The following is a 19,275-nucleotide window of genomic DNA, read 5'->3' as shown; positions in this document are numbered from 1 at the left end:
GAGGGGACGTGAGGGGTCCCCTAGTCTAGTCTCCCACAGCGTTGAAAAGTCCACTGTGAGCATCCTAGCCCACCACTTACCCGGCTCCTGACCAGTTATCTGGGCGATATGACAGGGACACACACTAGCAACAGAGGGAAACCGTATCAGGTTAAGGCAGCGCTCACTGCCCGAAACAAATGCCTCTAAGTGGAGCAAAAGCTGCCTCCTACACAGAGACTCATTTGGTGACTGACTGCTGGCCAAGCCTGGCAAGGCAGAAGCCAGGGGTCCAGCGCTGGGCCCTGCCCCGGCCCCGCCCCGCCCCGCCCCGCCCCGCCCCCGCCCAGGTAGCACACACACCTGGGGTGCGAGAGGAGCCTGCGGTGCTGGGCTTCCAGGAGCTGCTGCTGCAGGAGGTATTGCTGGTGCAGGGCCTGAGGTAGGAAGGAGGGACCTGTGACGTCCTGGAACTGCAGGGTGGGCAGCGGGGTCAGCGACTGGTGCAGGGCGCCGCTGTGCTGGTGGGCCGGGGCCATGTGGGCGCTGAGGCCCGGCTGCGACTGCACCGGGTGGGCCAGGGGGAAGTCGGGAGCGAGCTGCTGAGGCTGGGGGGGGCCCAGATGGAAGTGGCGGCAGGAGGTAGCGTGAGGATGCTGAGACCTTTGAAAGGGGGCACCTGGAGAAGCAATGACAAAGACTCCATGAGGACCAGCCCTGCTCCCCTCTCCCACAGACCCCGTCTCCCCCTACCCACAAGCTGCAGCTGGTGAAACTCGAGACCTTCATTAGAACACACAGTGTCATCATTTTTGTATACAAATGATCATTGGTGCTCCCTAGTAAATGCTCTGTGCAGTATGTGTTGGGGGGGGGGGGTGAGTATTTTGTTTAATAAATAGATAAGAATCCTCTTTTAAATTAACACACTTGTTAAAGGAATTTTAAGGTCCCTGGAGGCAGTTTGGCTTTCTTGAATTTCTCCCATGCAACCTTATTGACCCTACTACCTTTTTGAATAGATGCCTAGAGAAAATTTAGTCCAGCCTAGTCAAGCTCTGAACTTTACTGAAGACTTGGCTAGCCAGGACCCAGCCGACAGGGAGCCCAAATTTCCAAAGAGAAAACAACCAGAAGTTGTTTTCCATGCAATTTTAAGAAAAATAAAAAAACTAATCCCACAAAATTTTTAAGTAATAATGAAATAATTTGTTATAATTTATTTAAAAGCAAAGATTTCCAGCAATAAGCTGGGCTTACGCTGCATTTAATCTAGTCTCCACCCACTACCTTCTAAATAACATTGACCTTGATGATGACAAAGCCTTACAAATTTTCCATAAGCAAAGATCCAGCTCTCAGCGCTGGAGTCCTTTAATAAGGAAGGAAGTGGACTTGGCCCCTCAGGAAGCTTTACAGAGGCTTCCTGCTAAACATGGCAGGTTCAACATATATCTGCTCCTTCCCAAACCCCACTGAAATGAGAGCAAAGGCATAAAGAGAAAATAAACAGACAAGGACAGAGAGAACAGGAGAGGTGACATCAGCAGGCAACAAATGTCAACAGATTTTTGGAAGGTGGAAAGCAGATGGAGGAATTAGCAGAGCTGAGGAATTGGAAACCAAGCACCTAATGAAGGCGCAGTCAATGAGAAGCAGACAGATCTTGCCACACGTGCTGGAAGGGTCAGGACAACTCCTGTGGTGGCAGGAGAGATGGCGGCGCTGAGAACAGGGAGGCTGGTGGCCAGTCTGTATGAGGAGCAATTCTGCCCAGGGCATCTCCCCTCTCCCATGCAGGGCAGGGACTGCCGCTCCCTCGCCCTGGCATTTTGCAGGGAAACTGAGCCAGAAAGGCTCCAGTAGAGGAGGACAGGGGTGCAGCACCGTGCTCAAGCAGGGGGGGTTAAGCGAAAGTCTTATTCATGGAACTTTGGAAACCCCTGCTCCCTTTTGCCACTTGGTTCAGAGGGTGCTGCCACTCAGGTGCCCCTCCCCTGCACACCCCACAGCCCCAGGCTGGAAACTGGCCCCAGAAATAGCTCTACAGTTCCTTCTGGTTGGGAGTACCCCGTAAAATGGTTGAGTCCCCAACTGGCGACTCCATAATAAAGCCCATAAGTTGAAAGGTCCATATCCATACACACACACACACACACACACACACACACACAGATTCTGGAAGTTATTAGTGACCTACTCTTCAATATGAACAGAAGGCCAAGGATGACCAGTCTCTTGAGGAAGATTACACAGTGAAAAGAGAGAAAGAATACACTAAATTAAAAAAAAAGAAAAAGAAAAAGAAAATAAACTCAGAGGAACAGAAGTAATGCAAGGATCCGAAAAAAATAAACTTCAAAACACTTTAATTAATATCCTCAGAAAAATGATGTTGGATCCATGAGACAACAACAAGCTCCTTTAAAAGGAGCGATGAAAAAACAAGAGAGCTCTTGGAAATTAAAAATATGAGAGGTGAAATCTGAAATTCAGCAGAAGGGTTGGAAGATAACGCTGGGGAGATTTCCCAGGAAGCAGAACAAGAAAACAAGGAGTTGAGGAAAAAGATGCCAACATTGAAGGATGCTGTCAGAAGATTCCACAGTTTTCTAGTAAGAGAGAAAGAATGGAGAAAATTATGGAAAAAAAATATTTAAGGTATTTCCCAGAACTGATGGTCAGTTTCTAGATAGAAAAGGCCCTCTGAGTGCCCAGCAAAATGGGGGGAGGGGGAGAAGAACCACACACCAAGGCATCTCCCTGGGAAATGTCCAAGCAGTGGGGCAGAGAGATGATTCTGACACCTTCCAGAGAGAAAGCAAACTGGTCCCATTCGAAGGGTCTGGAAGCAGGATAGCACCAGATTTTTCAAGAGCAACATTGGAAGCTTGAAAACAGTAGAGCAATTGCTTTCAAGGTGCCAAAGTGGTGTCGGGGGAAGATTTTCAATCTAGAATTCTGTGCCCAGCCAAACAATCAGGCATGAGAGTAGAATAAGGCCATTTTCAACCATGGAGGGTCTCAAAAAGAATTAATCTTCTCACACCCTTTCTCAAAGAACTACTGATGCAAACCAAAAGAAAGGAGCAAAGAAATAGGGGGTGACCCCTGGAAGAGGGGGCTTTCCCAAGCACGTGGCTGTACAGGGCCTCCAGCAATCATTTCAAGGTGGGGAGGAGGGAGGACGCTCTGAGGGATAGCTGGGGGGTGGATCAAAAATATAACATTACCATCAGATTTGGCCACATGAAAATAGTATTTGAAGGAATTTTCCAATTTTGTAGAGCATTTGGTAAGAATTTGTAAAAATGTCACAGAAAGCAGGCACTTATTACCTCTAGGAAGAGAAAAAGTTGTTCAGAAAGTGTAATTATTACATACTACTTGGTTCAGCAGTGAACAATATTTATATATTAATAATACAACAAGCATTAATAAACTATTTTAGAACAGAAAAGGACATTTCTGCCATAATAAGAAGAAAATAGGCAATGTCAAAATTGAAAAATCAACAAAGAGCAGTAAAAGAATTTATTTAGAAGTTTACTTAGTAATTTATGTATTTCAGGAAGTAAATACTTGAAGAAGAGTTGGAAATATTGAGCTTCTAGTGGTGGGACTAGGGTGGGGAGGGCAAGGGGCAGACAATTGCTGTTTTACTAAATGTGTCTTATATTGGAGCTATCTGACTTTGTAAATGACATGCATGTCATTGATAGATTTTTTTTAATCTTTTAAAAATAAATATTTGCAAAACAAAATGGAAATAAAATGTATTTCTGGCTCACTGCAAGTGAGCCAGAAAAGAATGATCTAGAACCTTAATTCCCACAAGCATTCCAGATCAGTAGGGCCTCCTCTGCCTGGTGAATTCTGGCTTCCATGAGTCCAGGGGCTGTAGCCTGAGCAAGCAGTCTCTGGATTCCCCCTTCTCCCTCACCACCATCTATCATACCTTAAAAAAGGAGGAGAAGGTCCGCATGACCAAAGGAAGGAGGGCAAGAAGGGAAAGGAGAGCTGTCGAAAGCTAACACAGTGAAAGACAGGCATGACTGCAGAGGAAGGGAATGGGGTTTAAAAAAAAAAAAGGATATTGTAAAGACTCCAATCCAGCACTGTCTATTAAATTACAATGTGAGCCACATATGTAATTGTAAATTTTCTAGTAGCCACCTTTAAAGAAGTAAAAAGAGACAGGTGAATTTAATTTTAATAGTATATGTTATATAACTCAGTATATCCAAAATATTGTTTCAACATGTACTCAGTATAAAAAAATTACTGAGATATTTTACCTTGGGTTTTTTTTCATATTAAGTCTTCAAAATCCAGTGTACATCTGACACTTACAACACACCTTAGTTCGGAGAGCCACTTGTGGTTAGCGGCTTCCGTGTTGGACAATGCAGCTCCAAAAGGAAAAGACCAACTCCATACATAGAGCAAAGAATTTTAGCCAAGTTTGCTAACTGGTCTGCCTTCGGAGGGGGAGTCCCCATTGCTTACTGGTGAGACGCACACCCCTTACTTAGCCTGATCCTCAAGCTCCATCCCCCTGATCCCCACCGCCCAAGCCCTCCCCAGCATCAAATCTCCAGACACTCCAGACATCAAATCTCCAGACACTCCATGCACATTCCCACCCCGGGGCCATTGCTCATGCTGGTTGCTGCCTTCCCTGTCTTTAAAGGTCATCTCTCAGCAACTCAAGAAATGCCTCCCCTGCCTGCCAGCCCCCAGGGACACCTTCCTCCTCTGCATTCCTGTAGAAGGCCCTGTCACTACCACTCATTTGGCACCTGGCAGTAGCTACCTTGAGCTGTTTCTTCACACTCACCGCCCCCAGCTGGCTGAGCTTCCTGTCTTGCTGTTTCTGGATCCCCACGCACCTCCCTGGAGCTGGCACTCAGTAAATACCTGGTTGGCTGACTGCTGGAGGGGCTGAGGGAAAAGCAGTGGCTTGAGGGGACTGATGCACTGGGGCTGGTTGAAGGCAAACTGATTTGAAATCGAGAGGGAAAGAGAGTGGCAAGTAGGCCCCGGTGAGCTCCAGGTTTTAAAGCTGCAGTGCACAAGGGGTGGGCAGGCAGAGCAGGCCAGCGTCCTCCCCTTCAGGGGCTGGTGAAGCCTCTCCCACCACCAGGAACAGCAGCTGCCTCCCTCCCACAAGCCCCTCCTGCCAGGAGGGCGCCCACCCTGTGAGGGGGGCCCTTCCGGTTTCTATGGAGGCCCATTAGGGAGAGGACCGACCACCACCCTGGAGAGGTTTCCACTCTCCTGTAACCTGTGTCCTTCAACTGCTGCACTGGGCAGTGAGAACAGCTGGCCTCTCTCCTGGATGGACAGCAAGAGAAAAGTGAACAAAAGGATCTATATGTCTCATAATATTTCAGGCAATTTCTACCTGCAAAAGTCCTTTGACTTCTGTTCTGGGACTTTGTGCCCCTCTCCCCTGTCATCTCCATCCCCAGAGGGTTCTCAGTCTCATCAGCTCTGCTCAGAAGGGCATTAAAGGCAGGAGACATCCGTTCTGGGGCCCCTGACTCTCCCCAACCCTGTGTGCTGTAGGGTCTGTGAAAGTAGCAGCTGCTGTATTCGGTCTCTAAGACCAGAGGAGTGACGTTCTTAGGGTAGACTAGTCGGGCCCATGACAACCCAGTGACCAGTGACAGCTGAGTAACACATCCCCAAATGCCCCCATCAACAAACAACCTACAATTTTTCCCATTAGAGCTACTCCTTTGGGTTAAAAAAATAATCTCCAGGTGTCCTTGAATATATTATCCATTTATCTTATTTCCCCAGGACTGAAACGCCATCAGTTGGAGGATTCATCATGAACTAAATAGCATTCTTAGGGAGTGAGGAGAAAGAGGGGTTACATTTTTTAAAAAACACCACATTAAAGAAACACAGCAAGTGTAAGACACAAATTAGTTTCAGAAATGTGTAGAAAAACATGTGCACCTTAGAATTCTGGAAATTGATGCTATAGGACCCCCCTGAGAGCTAGCTGGGAGGACCCCCGAGAGCTAGCTGGCAGCACCTTCAAGCAGGGGTGCTCCCCGGGGGCCTGAGCAAGGCAAGGCAGGGCTGGGGCAGGGGGAGGCCACTGTGCGGGGGCTTGCCTGACGGCCACCGGGCACACGCAGGCGCTCCACAAGAGCTGGTGGCTGATTCGTGCCTCATGGGCAGGGAGCCAGAGAGGCTGGCAGCTGGAGAGGGGGCGGAACAGCAGAAACCACACAGCCCCATGAGGAAGGGAAGGTAAAAGAGAAGCGGAGGACGTGGGGGCCAAAGGCTATGGGCAAGGTGGGTGGAGATGACAGTGACAGAGGTCTCGAGTCTCTGGAAGGTTCATTGACACTCATCTGGTAAATGACAGAGCAGAGATTTGAACTGAGGTCTTTCCTGAAAGCCAATTGTCAATGGAAGGGAGGGGCAGAGCCAGGGAACTAGAAGGCTTGATAAAGTGAGGGGCCCTGCTGAGGAGGAGAGCAGGGCAGGAACAGGGCCTGGACACCCAGAGGACACTCTGGGCCAGTCCAGGTTTCCTGGGGACAATGGGGATGGAGACAAGGGGGCCAGAGGAGCCTCAGAGCTGGGCCTGGGTGGGAGCTGAGAGGAGCCAGGCCAACAAGTCAGAAAGCCAGAAACGTCGGTGGAGACAGCAGAGCCATGTGGCCTGATAGGCTTCTCCGAAGCAGGCAGCATCCTGAGCTGGAGGAATATTCTAGCTGTATTCTAATCTGCACCAACTTGGTCACCTCAAGGTAACGCGGCTTTCATCCTTCAGACTCCAGGGCTGAGAGGCACTGCCTTCAAACCCTCAGGTGAAGAGAGAAGGGGAAGAGCAGGCAGTGCTGGGGGCAAGGACCAGGGGGGGCCTGCCTCCCACCCCAGTGCCCCAGGTAACTGCCTCCTGCCAGCGGGGGCCTCAGGGACAAGGTTGCAGACCCACGGGCCAACCAGGCCGAACGTCCCCCACTCCTCCCAGGGATGCAGGACCCTGGGAGAATAGGATGGGAACCAAACCTTTCCGCATCTCCAGGGAATCTGGAAGGTCCCGTCCTCCCCAGGCCAGTTCTCAGGCGTCAGATTCCCGCTGTCCTCAGGTCATTGACCCGCATCACTCTCCCTTAGAGGTGGGGGCAGAACAGGAGGGCGGGGCCCACAGCAGAGTCACAAGGGAGGGGAGGGCCAAAGAGAGCCCCTCCCAAAGGCCCCGGGATGGAGGGCAGCCAGCCAGCAGGGACAGGAGGCTGATATTTGTCTCTGCTGAGCACTTCCTTGAAGCTGGGCTGGAGTCAGAGTCTACTCCTCTCTGAAAAGCCAGCTCTCAAGCAACAAAGAAAACGAGTGTTTTGAAAGCAGATTTCTGCCCACAAGAGGCCAGGGAGGAAGGCCTCTGCTACCAAAGAGGCTTTCAGAGCCAGGCAGAGTCACCCGGTGTAAGGGCTCCGTCTTAGAGGCCTGGGTGCCTCCCCTCGCTGTCAGACCAGACGGGACACTGGACTTCTCTGGGCCTCAGTTTCCGAGACCGTGACCCACAGTGATGCGCCTGATGCTACACACCTGCTAACATCTCTCCGCTGAAGGGGCCACAGGCATCTTCTGGCCTGGCCTCTCCTCTTGCTCGCGGGGAAGCCAAGTAAGAAGCACAGGAAGACCTTGCGCACTGAGTGTTGTGACCGCCCCCGGAGTCCCCCAGCAGGCCAGGCCAGACCCAGGTCTCCTGCCCCACCTCCTGTTAGGACAAGCCTGTGTATTCTGTCCCATGTCCAGCACCGGAACTGAGCTCAAAGCAGGGAGAGGCAGAGTAGACCAGTGCTGAACTTCTAAATCCATCTTCCAATGGCTGCCACATCATCTTAAAGCCAGTTCTGAGTGTTCCATCCCTTGCACATGCCCCTTCTGGCCTCTCTCTCTCTCACTGCTCCCTGTGACCTTCCCTCTCACCTCTCCTGGATCCCCAGGGGTCTTACCTGCCCCCTGGCCCCATACCCTACCTCCCAGGGCTGTTGCATTCTGTCCAACCTAGACCACCCAGGGCAGATGTTAACTCTGGGATGGAATCTCCCAGCAGATGAAACTCTTCTCTCCATCAGATTTGTGGCATTTGCCTATTATACCTGGCATTTTATTTCTGGACAAATTTTATCTCCAATAATCAGCTGTAAAGTGAGTGATTTCAGGACAAATACCATGCAGTAAATGTCCTTTGTTCTTAGAAGGATTAAGGAAACTTCCAAGAAGGGAGGGAGAGAGAATGCAAGAAAGTGAGAGAAGGAAAGAGAAAGAGACAGGGAGGCGTGAAGAAGAGAGGGAAGAAAGGAAGAAGGAAGGAAAAAAAGAGAAAAAAGACCTTCGTTATCTTGGAAAAGTTAAGTATTAGATTATTAGCTAGCAAGGAAATACAGTTCTTCATGGAATTATCGAATATTCAAGCTAAATGAGGCTAAGAGATCATACAGCCTTTGATCTACAGGATGAGAACCCCGAGGAGGCTGGAAAATGGGGGGTGGCTTGTCCGAGGGCTCCCAGGTCGTTATGGCCGAGTTGGGACTGGAGTCCAGGCCTCCTGAGTCCCAGTGCAGTGTGCTCCACCTTGTGCCGCATTTCAGAGTCGCCCTGCGCAGCACCCAGCTCCTCATATGCCCACACCCAACCACACATGCTACCCCAGAGAGAGGAACCCAACCGCCCAGGCCCTGGTGGTCCCACCTCCCCTCCCCATGCCCATCTCCATCCCAAGCTCCCCCAGGAGGAAGCCTTTCCTTCCTAGTAACCATGAGATAACGAGGGACCAGCTGCTGGTGCCCGTGGGGAAGCAGTCTGAACCTCTGCTGTGAGAGGTGCTGGGAAATGGCCGTGGTGGCTGACGTCGCATAGGTTCGGCCCAGTCCACATTGACCAGCAGCCCCAGGCCTCTTCCCTGGCCTGAGAAAATGCCAAGGACAAGCCCCAACTTTAATGCAGTAGACCAAGGTCTTTCCAGCCCATTGGGTGCTCCTGTCACAGGCAACTCCTGCAGGGTCCCTGGAAATCCCGTGAAAAGCTTTAGATCGTACAATTCATAGGGTTTAACTGATAAAGAGGGATGGAGGAAAATTCTGGGGTCTTGGCACAAATTCTGGGCACCTTGTGTTAACATGGACGGGGATAAACTGGAGTCTGATGAGGAGACCAGGGTTGGGAGGGGACTTGAGTTGTCTAAGAGGAGGAACAGCTGAAGAATCTGGGTGTGAGCAGCAAAGAGGAGACTCAGGGTCAGGTAATAGCTGCAGGCAAAGGGATTAGCTCTTTCTGGTAGATCTGGGTCAACATAGGAAGACATTTCTTAGAATTCATTTTGTCCTCCAAGGTTCCTCATCACTGGTCGTGTCCATGCAGAGGCTGGCTAGCTGCCAGCAGAGAAGTGTGAACACTGGAGGGGGAGATGGCCCGGAGCACCTCCAGGGTCCCTTCTGTGCCCACCATGAGATGATGCAAATTCACTGCAACATCTACCCCCTGCCTGAGCATAGTTAGGCCAAACTGGTCTTTGAAAGCACAGAAAGGCTGGTCTGGGTGATGGGGAAAGGAGGAAGGAACATGACAGCAAGCAGAGAGCACACCCGAGTACTCAGGGCCCAAGCCTGCAGATGGAAGGAGGAGAGGCAACCCACAGGCAGGCGTCCAAAGACAGACTCCCTCTTCTACTCAACATGGCCCTAGGAGCCTCCTCTTCCGTCTGCACTGATACCGCTCAGAACTTTGTTTCCTGCATATTCTGAGCCTCCCAGCGGCCCCCACCAATTTCTCCAGCTTGGGACACGTTCAAGTTTCATGTTGCTAGGTAATGCATCCTTTGTGAACCACTCAGATGCCGGATGGTTAGAGAGGTGGTACAGGAGAGATGGAGGAGGGGGCAAATTGTGGGATGTCTGAATGGCAGGACCAGGGGCTGGGGTATACCTCGTGAGCTAACTACTTGAGTGCAACCCAGAGAAATCAGAGATGAAGAATATGGAAAGTGGGTCATCTGCCCAGAACCCAGCTTCCTAGACTGTTCTTTCTGGCTTCCTTCCTTACTCCAGGTAAATCGAATTAACCTCTTTTGCTCCAGTTGATCACCCCAAAGAAGCCTATTCCCTGGCTCAGTTTCTTGGCTGCCAGAGGTCTGCTTTCCTCCCTCTGCGTAGTTTGGTTCCCTGACCAATGGGAACAAACGGCCTAGAAAGGAAGTGATATGACCAGAGGGATTCTTTACAGCCGCTTTGTGAATGCTTCCCCGGGGCCAGCCTTTGATCTCTAATGAAAAGCTCAGCTTCTTCTGAGGAACTGAATTCCTGGCTCTCAAAGCACGGTTGGGAGGGAACTTTCCATCCTAAGGAAGCCTACTTGCTCATGGGCATGAGACAGTTAAACAGCAAACTTCCAGCAAGCAGCAAAGGACCAGTTCTCCAGCTGTGGTTGCAAACCAGGGATAAGGGAAGGGAGCCCAGGAGCGGGAGGTCAGCTAGAGACAGGATGCAATTACAGAAGAGGAAAGCGCCTGTAGGTAATGGGGCAGTCTTCTCGGAATCTTCCATCCCAGAAGATCCTTTTTTCTATCTAATGCCAAGGAGCTCTATGAAAACATTCCCACTATAGTCATAAAAGGGCATTTTGTAGAGGGTATCTATGGTCAGAAGACCTCACCCCATGAGGGCAGGACCTGGCTCTATCTCATGCACCTGTATTCCTAGAGCTTGGCACAGATCTTAATACGTAGTAAGAACTCATGCAAGGAAGGAAGGAAGGGGGGAGGGAGGGAGGGAGGGAAGGAGGGAAATGAACTGTTGAACATGTAGGAAGTAGCATCTTGCTAAAAGCCTTGGGAGTGTGCAAAACAGCTGCCTCCCAGCATTTCAGCACTGGGGGGTTTCATGGTAGCAGAGGAACAAATGTGACTCAGGAGGTAAAGTGTAACGTAGAAAGACTGATGTGGGAGACGCTGCAGACAGAAAGACTGGGAATTCTGTCAGCGAGTCTAGGGATCCAGTTGCAAATCCAACGTGGACTGGGGTGACCCAGCACACCAGCTGGTCAGTGTGAATTACAACCAACGAACCCAGAAGAAGAAGTGCTTTCAAACCCAGAACAGAAAGCCTCCTGCCATTCCTGACCAAGGAGGGAGGGGTCTGCACTGTTGACGGCACTGGTTAACTTTCTTGTAAACCATATGTAGTTAGTCCTAGGTCATGAATTTAGATAATCTTCTAATATTCTTGATAACGACTCAAGTAAATTAAAAAAAAAAAAAAAACCCAAGCCTCAACAACTTTCAAAAAGTGTCAGGGCGGCTACCTGGGCCCATCTCCCATTAGCATTGCCTGGTATCCAAAATAGGCAGACCAAGTTCAGAAAGCCACTTCAACTAGGACTCTATTGAGGTTTGCAGCACACAGGTTACACCCACACAAAGTCCCAGCCCTAGGACTATTGTGGGCAGGACTGAGGGTAACATCATTCCTCGGCCTCCCATTTCCCCAAGGAGAGTTCTGTTCCTTCTGACTCTGTGTTCTCCTGTGCCTCCTCCGCCCTGCTGCCAGCCTGGCTCTCAGGGCCCGCTCACTGTGATGGGCAATGACAGACGTGCAACAATGGCTTTCCCCAGGAGCAGTCATGTTTTAGCAAGGTCACATCATGAAGTCCTAATGGTGGGATTTCAGATGACAGCCAGTGAGTCTAGGCACAGGGTGTGGGGGCTCCCGGCCTCCCCGTGCCCTGAAATTAAATTCCGCCAGCGGGTGGGGTGTACCTGCTTTCAGAGTGAGCCAGAGGGAATTAAATTAGATTCCCAACTGTTACTGCCCATGGGCACCTCGGTCTGGCACCCTGGGATGCGGTGTGTGTGTGGGTGTGTGTGTGTGACGGGGGGGGAGGAGGGAGTGAGGGAGGACGTTGGTTGAAATATATGAGAGAGGAGAAAGGAAGGCAGGAGAGTGGCTGTAGGAGAGAACAGGAAGGGGGACGTCTAAAGGGAGAGAGGGAAGAGACAGGAGCGCAGGAGGGAGACGATGCCTGGAAAAGACCGTGCTGTCACCATCTCAGAACTAGCAGGCCCCAGATGCCGAAAACAGCAAAGGCCCCTCTCGGGTCACCTCAGGGGACTCTGTTGGTCCTGGCTTGGCCTGTGATGGCATCTGCTTCCACCAGCATGACCGCCCCCCACCCCAGGCAGGCCATGTCTGCCTGTGCCCATGTCCACTCGGCTCATCGCCTGGTGTCCTGTGTAGGTATCACCCCAGGCCAATGTCCCTTTGACCAGGTCCCCCCAGTTGGACCAAGAGTCCCCACAGGCCAAGACTGTGCCTCAGGAGAGCAGCTGAGGCACTTCACTTCCTAGCTCTTCACTGAGCTTTCTGATATGCAAAATGAGTGCATAGTGGCTCACCTGGCCACCTGACAGGGTGACTATAAGATGCCAGCTGTGAAAGTGCCTTACAGAGGACAAGCGCTTCTCACCCTCCACTGGGCTGGCTGCAGGGAACAGGCTCAGGGAAGACCTACTTCTTCCAAGTCCCTCCTCTCCCCATCAAGCCCCAAGCACGGTCTACAGTGAAATGGCAGCCAGAGGACAGTGGCCAGGGCACCCAGCAACCAACCACCACCCAAGACCTCCCTGTCAACGGAAGCACCCTGGCTGGCCTGCCGCTCCTGGGGTGAACTTAGGACACGAGAGATAGTCATGGGCCAGTAATAACATTCCCACTGGAGGCAAAAATTCTCCAGAAGGGAGTCACTGCTTTGGATTAAGCATTACTCTCTCTCACTCCTGCTTTTAAGATGCAAACGTTCCCAAGAGAGTATCACATTAAGTCCTTAATGTTGGGTGTGGATGAACTTGCAAGGCTTTCTCTCTGTCCAGAAAGAATGGAAAAGTCATGGAGATGCTGAGTAAGGTGGCGAGGCTGGGAGAGAAAGACTGACTTTATCTCCTTCACAGCTCTGCCCCTGCAGCCCTAAGGATGAAGACAGCCAGACAACAGGTCTTTTCTGGGTCTAATGCTGTCTGGCCACATGCATTTGATTGGCCAATTGCATTTGACTTTAAACTTGACTTATCCACTCACCAAATATTTACTGCATGCCTATTACTTGCCAGGTACTGTTCTAATGCTGGGATTAGCCGTGAATAACAGTCAAAAACGTGTGCCCTCATGGGACTGTGATCTCGTCCTGCACTGCCCTGTGTGGTCACCACATGTGAAAGTTCACCCCGTGAAATGTGGCTAGTCCAAATTGATAAAGGCTGTCAGTGTAAAATAAGCACCAGACTTCAAAGGTTTAGTACCAACAAAAAAATGTAAAAAATACTAAAAACTTTGCAAATGACTTATATGTTGAAATGATAAGTTTGGGATATATTGAATTAAATAATGTATATTATTAAAATAACTTCCATACTTTTTAAAATGTAACTGTTAGAAAATTTTAAATTTTATATTTCTTACATTGTATTTCCATTGGACAGTGCTGGTCTAGACAGTAAGTAGGTATAAAAGAAAATATGTCATTTATTGATGATGATAAGAGCTAGGGAGAAAACCAACAGGGAAGGAGGATGAGTAGGCGGGGGGTTAATTTTTAGACAGGATGGCAAGATGAGCCTTCACTGAGAAGGTGACTTTTCCATAAAGAGCTGAAGGAGCATGAAGATATCAGGAGAAGAGTTTTCCAGGCAGACAGAACTGCAGGTGCAAAGGCCCTGCAGTGAGAGTGTGCCTGGCATTTGAAGGCCAGTGTGGTTGAAGCAGAGTGAGACAGGGGAGAGTGGTAGGAGTTTAGGTGAGATAAATATTGGGAGCTCAATAAATATTGAGATCATGCAGGACCTCATTGGCCATTATAAGATGTTGGCTTTTACTCTGAGTGAGATTAGAAGCCAAAGGAGGGTGTCTGAGCAGAGAAGTGAAAAAATTTGACTCCCTCTGGCCACCATATTGAGAACAGGCTACAGGGACAAAAGGGCAGAAACAGAGACCAAGAAAGAGATGATTGTTCCTTGGACGAGGGTGGGAATGGGGCAGAGAGAAAAAGAGGCAGTCACATCCAAAACATATGTCAAGGGTAGAGGTGACCAGATTTGGATGGATTGGATATGGAACATGATAGACAGAGGACAAGGACTCCAGATCTTTTGTCCTGAGCAACGAGAAGGATGGTGTGTTAACAGTTTGCAAAAGTGGCCCCAATCCTTCCCTCCTGGTATGCACACCCCTTGCAAGGTGACTTTGTAGCCCCTCCCACCAAGAGGCGGAATCTATTTCCCCACCTCTTGAATCTGGGCTTCGCCATATGACTGATTTTGACCAATGTAGTGGAAGTGGCATCATGCCAGTTCTGAGCCTGGGCCTCAAAAGACCTTGCCGTTTCCACTCTCATTCAGACTCCCATATGACCAAGCCCAGGCTAACCCACTGGAGGATGAACGAGCATGTGAAGCAGAGATAAGTTCCCAGCTGAGGCCATCTCAGAGCAGTCTGTCCCAGCTGATCGTAAAAATATAAGTGAACCCTATAAGACCAAAGGAACTCCCAGCTGAGCCCAACCCACTAAATTGTGAGCTGAATAGATGGTTGTTGTCTTAGAGCCAAGCTTTGGAATGGTTTTCACGCAGAAAAATGCAAACTGATACAGACGATGTTGCCATTTATTGAGGTGGAGACTCAATTTTTTATTACGCTGTGATTGTTTTGGATGTGAGTCTGGATGCTTACAGAGCAAAAGCCTTGTCTTCTCTCCCTGCAACACTGAGAGCACCCTCAGGAAAGGGCTAGATGGAATCTGGGTGCTCAGTGCACACTTGGTGAATGGATGGATGAATGCATGGATGGATGGATTCATTCGATAGGCGACTTATTAATCAGCTCCCTAAGCACCAGCCAGGTCCCCGATTTACCCTTCTCCTGACAAAGCCAGAAGAGCTTTAAATGCCTCTCCTCCTCCCCGCCACCCGCCTTCTACTCTGTCCAGAGTTTGCAGTTGAACCTCGATTTCCTAGAGCTTTCATCAGCGATAGCAACAGAGAATTGAAACCCACAGATCCGTGTGTTTCCTTGAGAACGTGAAGCACTGATTTCTAGCCTGTTTTGACCTCCCACACCCAGCCTTTTCCCAGATGTGCCAGCAAATAACAAATCAATTGTTTTGAGTTTTTCTTTCTCTCCACCCCCATGACATGTTAATTAGTGGGGGAAATGCCAACAGCAAAGTCAAAAGGGCTGAGGACAATCCCCAGCCCTGAGTAGCCAGCTTGGTGCAGCACTGGGCGTTCTGACTTTCCACCCAGGGCTGGTGTCCTTTTCCAGGGCTTCAGGCACTGTTTTCTGCTTCCCTGCTTGTCTTTCCTCCACCCCAGGTGCTCCAGGTCCCTCAGGAACCCCACACGGGTGCCTCTGTGATGCTCTCAGTAATGCCGGTGCATCATGTCACCTCTTACAAAGCATTTCCCAAATGCAGCCAGCCCCACAGCCATCCAGCTCGGTGAATTATGACACTATCCCCATTTTAGAGATGAAGGAACTGAGGCTCAGAGGGTTAGGCAGACTCACCCCACATCATTTGGCCCAGGGCTGGGAGTTTGGAGCCTGGTTTTCTGATTCCAAACCTGTCTTTCTTTCACTGTCAGCACCATCAAAGTATGTTCTCAATAAAGGGCCAGATACACTGAGGAGGCGGGGAGGGGGGCTCCTTAGGCAAATTGCTGGTAATTTTAGGTTAGGTCTCCCATGGGCATTTAGCTGATGTCAATCTCTGGCCGAGGTCATCCAGGCCTGGGATGGGGGCACTTTGAAGAGACACGGGGTCTCTCCCAGGCCCTGAAACTGCACCAGCCTGCATCTCTGGAGCTCCAGCTGTCCTCTGAAGCTAGCGGGGTATCCAAGAGCCGAGAATAAAGGCCAGTCGCCAGGTTCTTTAGAGGCCTCATGGGACTTGTAGCTCCAGTCAAGCCCTGATCCCATCCACAGTCCCCATTTGTAAGGCTGTGGTGGATGAAATGAAGATGTTTATTGGAGGCAAGCTGGCCCCCACCAAACCTAACATGGCCTCTCAAGAGACCCTCCCCAGCTACCAATGCACCTCTCCCTCTCTGCCAGGGCAAGGGACTCCACATGCTGTGTGCCCTTCCCGAGTCTGGGGGGAGGCGTGTGGGTGTTGAGTGTATGTGAGTGTACACATGTATCCACAACCTGCCCCATGGCCTGCTGGGATTAGTCAGGCCTGCCTGTTGGCAGTGCCTACACACAGTCCAGGTTTACCAGGTCAATTATTTTTTGCTAAATACCTGCTCTATACCCAACACAATATGGGGGAGTGAAGTATTTTCCCTCAAGGGGAAGGTAAGTTGCGTTTAAATGGGTCTTAATCACTCACTCGCTGTGTGGCCTTAGGCAAGTAGCTTAGCCTCTCTGAATCTCCACTTCCCAACCTGCAAAATGGGCATAAGGATATTGCCATCTCTACCTCCAGGATTGTCCTGGATTCATTGGAGATACACTGGGGTAAAACACCTTGAAAATTGTAAAGTGACTTACACATAATGAGGCCTATTATCAAAGATGTTACAGCAAGCACATAGATGGGAAGAACCTGAGGATGCTGTAACAGTTTGATTTACATTGTGTGGTTTAGATTTCAGCACATGTGCAGCAAAAGCAAATACTCAGATGATTTCTGGAAGGATCCATGAGGCCTGGCAACGGTGATTCCCCACGAGGAGAAACGTTGGGTGGCTGGGGGCAGAAGAGGGAGGGGAATGGGGTTTTATCTGTTTGTATACATCATTTTGTGCCATATGACCTTTGTACCACGTGTATGTATTTTGTGGTTGTTAAAATACAGAGTAGTTTTAAAAATAAAATAATAAAAAAATGTCCATATAGCAAAATAGGAAAGGTGGTCAATCTTCAGGGTTGTTCTGCCCCCCTTTCTCATCCTCCCCCTCCTTCATCCCAGGTTCCCAGGACCTCCCACAACTGTCTCCCATTTCTCTCCCCAAATTTCAGCTCTTTGTCTCTCCCCACTTAAAAGACAAGCAGGCTGAAGTGCAAAGAAAGTAAACACCTTGCTGTCACACCTCCCAGGTAGCAGGGCTGACGCAAGGTGGATTTGGGCTCAGTTCTGTGGAACTTCTCTGTTCCACAGAGCGTCCACCACCCCCGATCTGAAACTATAACTCAGATCTGCTGAGAAAGCGTGGGGAGGCCCTGTAGCCGTGAGTTCAGGTCTGACACCCACAGCAGGTGTACTCTGTGGTGGGAAGGGTCTTTCCAGGGCCCCTCGGATGTCACCACATATCTACCTCAGGTTAAGGCTGGGTTCCGGTGACGTTGCTTTACAAAAGGTGCTTGGGGTGTGAACTTGGGAATCAGGGCCGTTGGACAGGGTCAGGCAGCTGCCTTATTCTAATTCCACTCGGGAGAGAAGAAGCCTTGGCAGGCTTCCCAGCTTGCAATGTTTTAACCAAACAATTTTGAAAACTGAGTTCAAGACCCGTCACCCGAAGCAGCAAGCTTTAGCAGAGTGCCAAGGAGCCTAGCTCCGCCTGGCTAAGGCGGGAAGGCCAGGAACACCTCCAGCTTCTGAAAGAGAGGGAGGTATTGAACGTGAGGCATCCCTCATTTGAAGCGGCCCAAGGCCTCAGGAATTCTGTGGGGAGTGGGGGAGTTGAGAATACTTGTCAGGGACAGGGAGGACCTGCCAGTGACCTTGGCCAGGGGCTACACTTTGGGCTTCTGTGGCCTCATCTGTAACAGGGCACAGTGACACCTGGCCCACAGGTGTGACGTCTGGAGCATGGAAGGCGTGCACTCCATGTTGGTTGCTGGCAGTGTCTCCACTTCCATGACAGCTCCTGCAGAGGTGGCCTGTCCTCCTCCGAGAGTGCGGGGTGGTCAGGCCCTTTGGCAATTGCCATTCCTGTCTGCCCTGCCTCCCCTGGAGAGGGAACGTTTCACAGCCAACGTGTGTCTCAGAGACCCCGCAGCTGGGGGAGCTGGGGAGAGGAGCGCGGCGAGTGAGAAGCAGCAGACAAACGAGGCAGCCTCCCGGGCAGCATGACTGAGCGCCGGCCTCCCGGGAGCCCTCTCCACACCCTGAGCTGCATCAGCTCCCAGAGGGAGGTTTGGCAGGAGGGTGCCTGCTCTCTGCTCTGACTCCCGCTGTCTTCAGAGCCTGACAGGCAGCTATGAGCTGCTCCTGAGAGTCAAAGACAGTGGCAGACAGGCAGGGACATGTTTGCCAGCAAGCTCAGTGGTGAGTCTCCGAGGCTGCCAGGCAACCAAGAGACCAGGGTTGCTGGCTTGTCTCCTGCCAGCTGAACAGTCAGCCCAAACCAGGATGTGTCTCCACAACCCTGAGGCCCCTGGAGTCCACACTTTCCCCAACCAGGACACGCGGTCGTGGCAGGGTTCATGGACAGTTGCCCAGTGTGAGATCTGATTTTGAAGGATGGGGGTGGGGAGACTCAAGCTTGGGGGCAGGGACTGCGCTTTGATTCCCAAGGCTCTGAGATGAGATGAGCCGTCCTCTCCTGCTGAGCTTGAGATCTGCACTTGGGGAAGAGAGGGCGTTTAAAAATAGCATGACTGACTTGAATACCTCTGCTTCCTGCCTGCTGCAAGTCAGATCCAATTACTCTGCTGACAAGAGGCTTTTAGCCCAGAGAGCCTGGCATCCTGGGTGCCACTCCAGGGTGCTGGACACCATGGTGCCCTAGACCCTCCCCTCCCAAAGGGCATCCAAGGGTCCAGGAGAAAGGGACCAAGGAGAGGCAAAGGTCACATACACACATGGCCCAGCCCAAGGTCATCATTAGGGCACATCCAGCTACTTGATTGAATCTGGTTTCCTTGAACACCCTCCAACTTTTGTTCACATTGGGTGAACAGTCCTAAATATCTGACCCATGCCTGAGATTCCACCAGTAGAGCTCCACCCCTTCGGAATCCCTCTCGAAGATACAAGTGACCCTCCCCGGGATAGGTACTTGCTCAGAGTTGAAGACACACATAGAATGTCAACTCCATGAGGCAAGACTTCCATGGTCTAGTTCATTGCTGGCACACAGTCGGTACTTAACAAAGCTGTGTTGAAATGAATGGATCAGTAGTAAAGGGGATTTGCGAGGAAAATGCAAATGACTCCATGCAACCCCTCTTACTGCAAGGGTGAGAAATAATCAACTGACCCAGAAATACGTGTCCTATTAATCATGGCCGCATGGCATCACCTCATCAGCAAAGGCCTAATACAGGGGCCTCT

At 50.5% G+C, this 19,275-nt stretch overlaps 1 protein-coding gene across 3 annotated transcripts in view; it reads right to left on the bottom strand.

Annotated features, from left to right (window-relative positions):
- Positions 1-19,275, bottom strand: part of RNF165 (ring finger protein 165) — a 108,410-nt gene that overhangs the window by 19,705 nt on the left and 69,430 nt on the right. For all 3 annotated transcript variants that reach the window (XM_036823961.1, XM_036823964.1, XM_036823962.1), the window contains exon 2: positions 343-658. In XM_036823961.1, the coding sequence (XP_036679856.1) occupies positions 343-658 (316 nt within the window). The remainder of the gene's footprint in view (positions 1-342; positions 659-19,275) is intronic.

This window comes from Balaenoptera musculus, chromosome 14, assembly GCF_009873245.2.
Source record: "Balaenoptera musculus isolate JJ_BM4_2016_0621 chromosome 14, mBalMus1.pri.v3, whole genome shotgun sequence".
In the NCBI taxonomy this organism is placed as follows: domain Eukaryota; kingdom Metazoa; phylum Chordata; class Mammalia; order Artiodactyla; family Balaenopteridae; genus Balaenoptera; species Balaenoptera musculus.
Note: the sequence above shows the minus strand (reverse complement) of the source record. Positions and strands in the feature narration are given on the sequence as shown.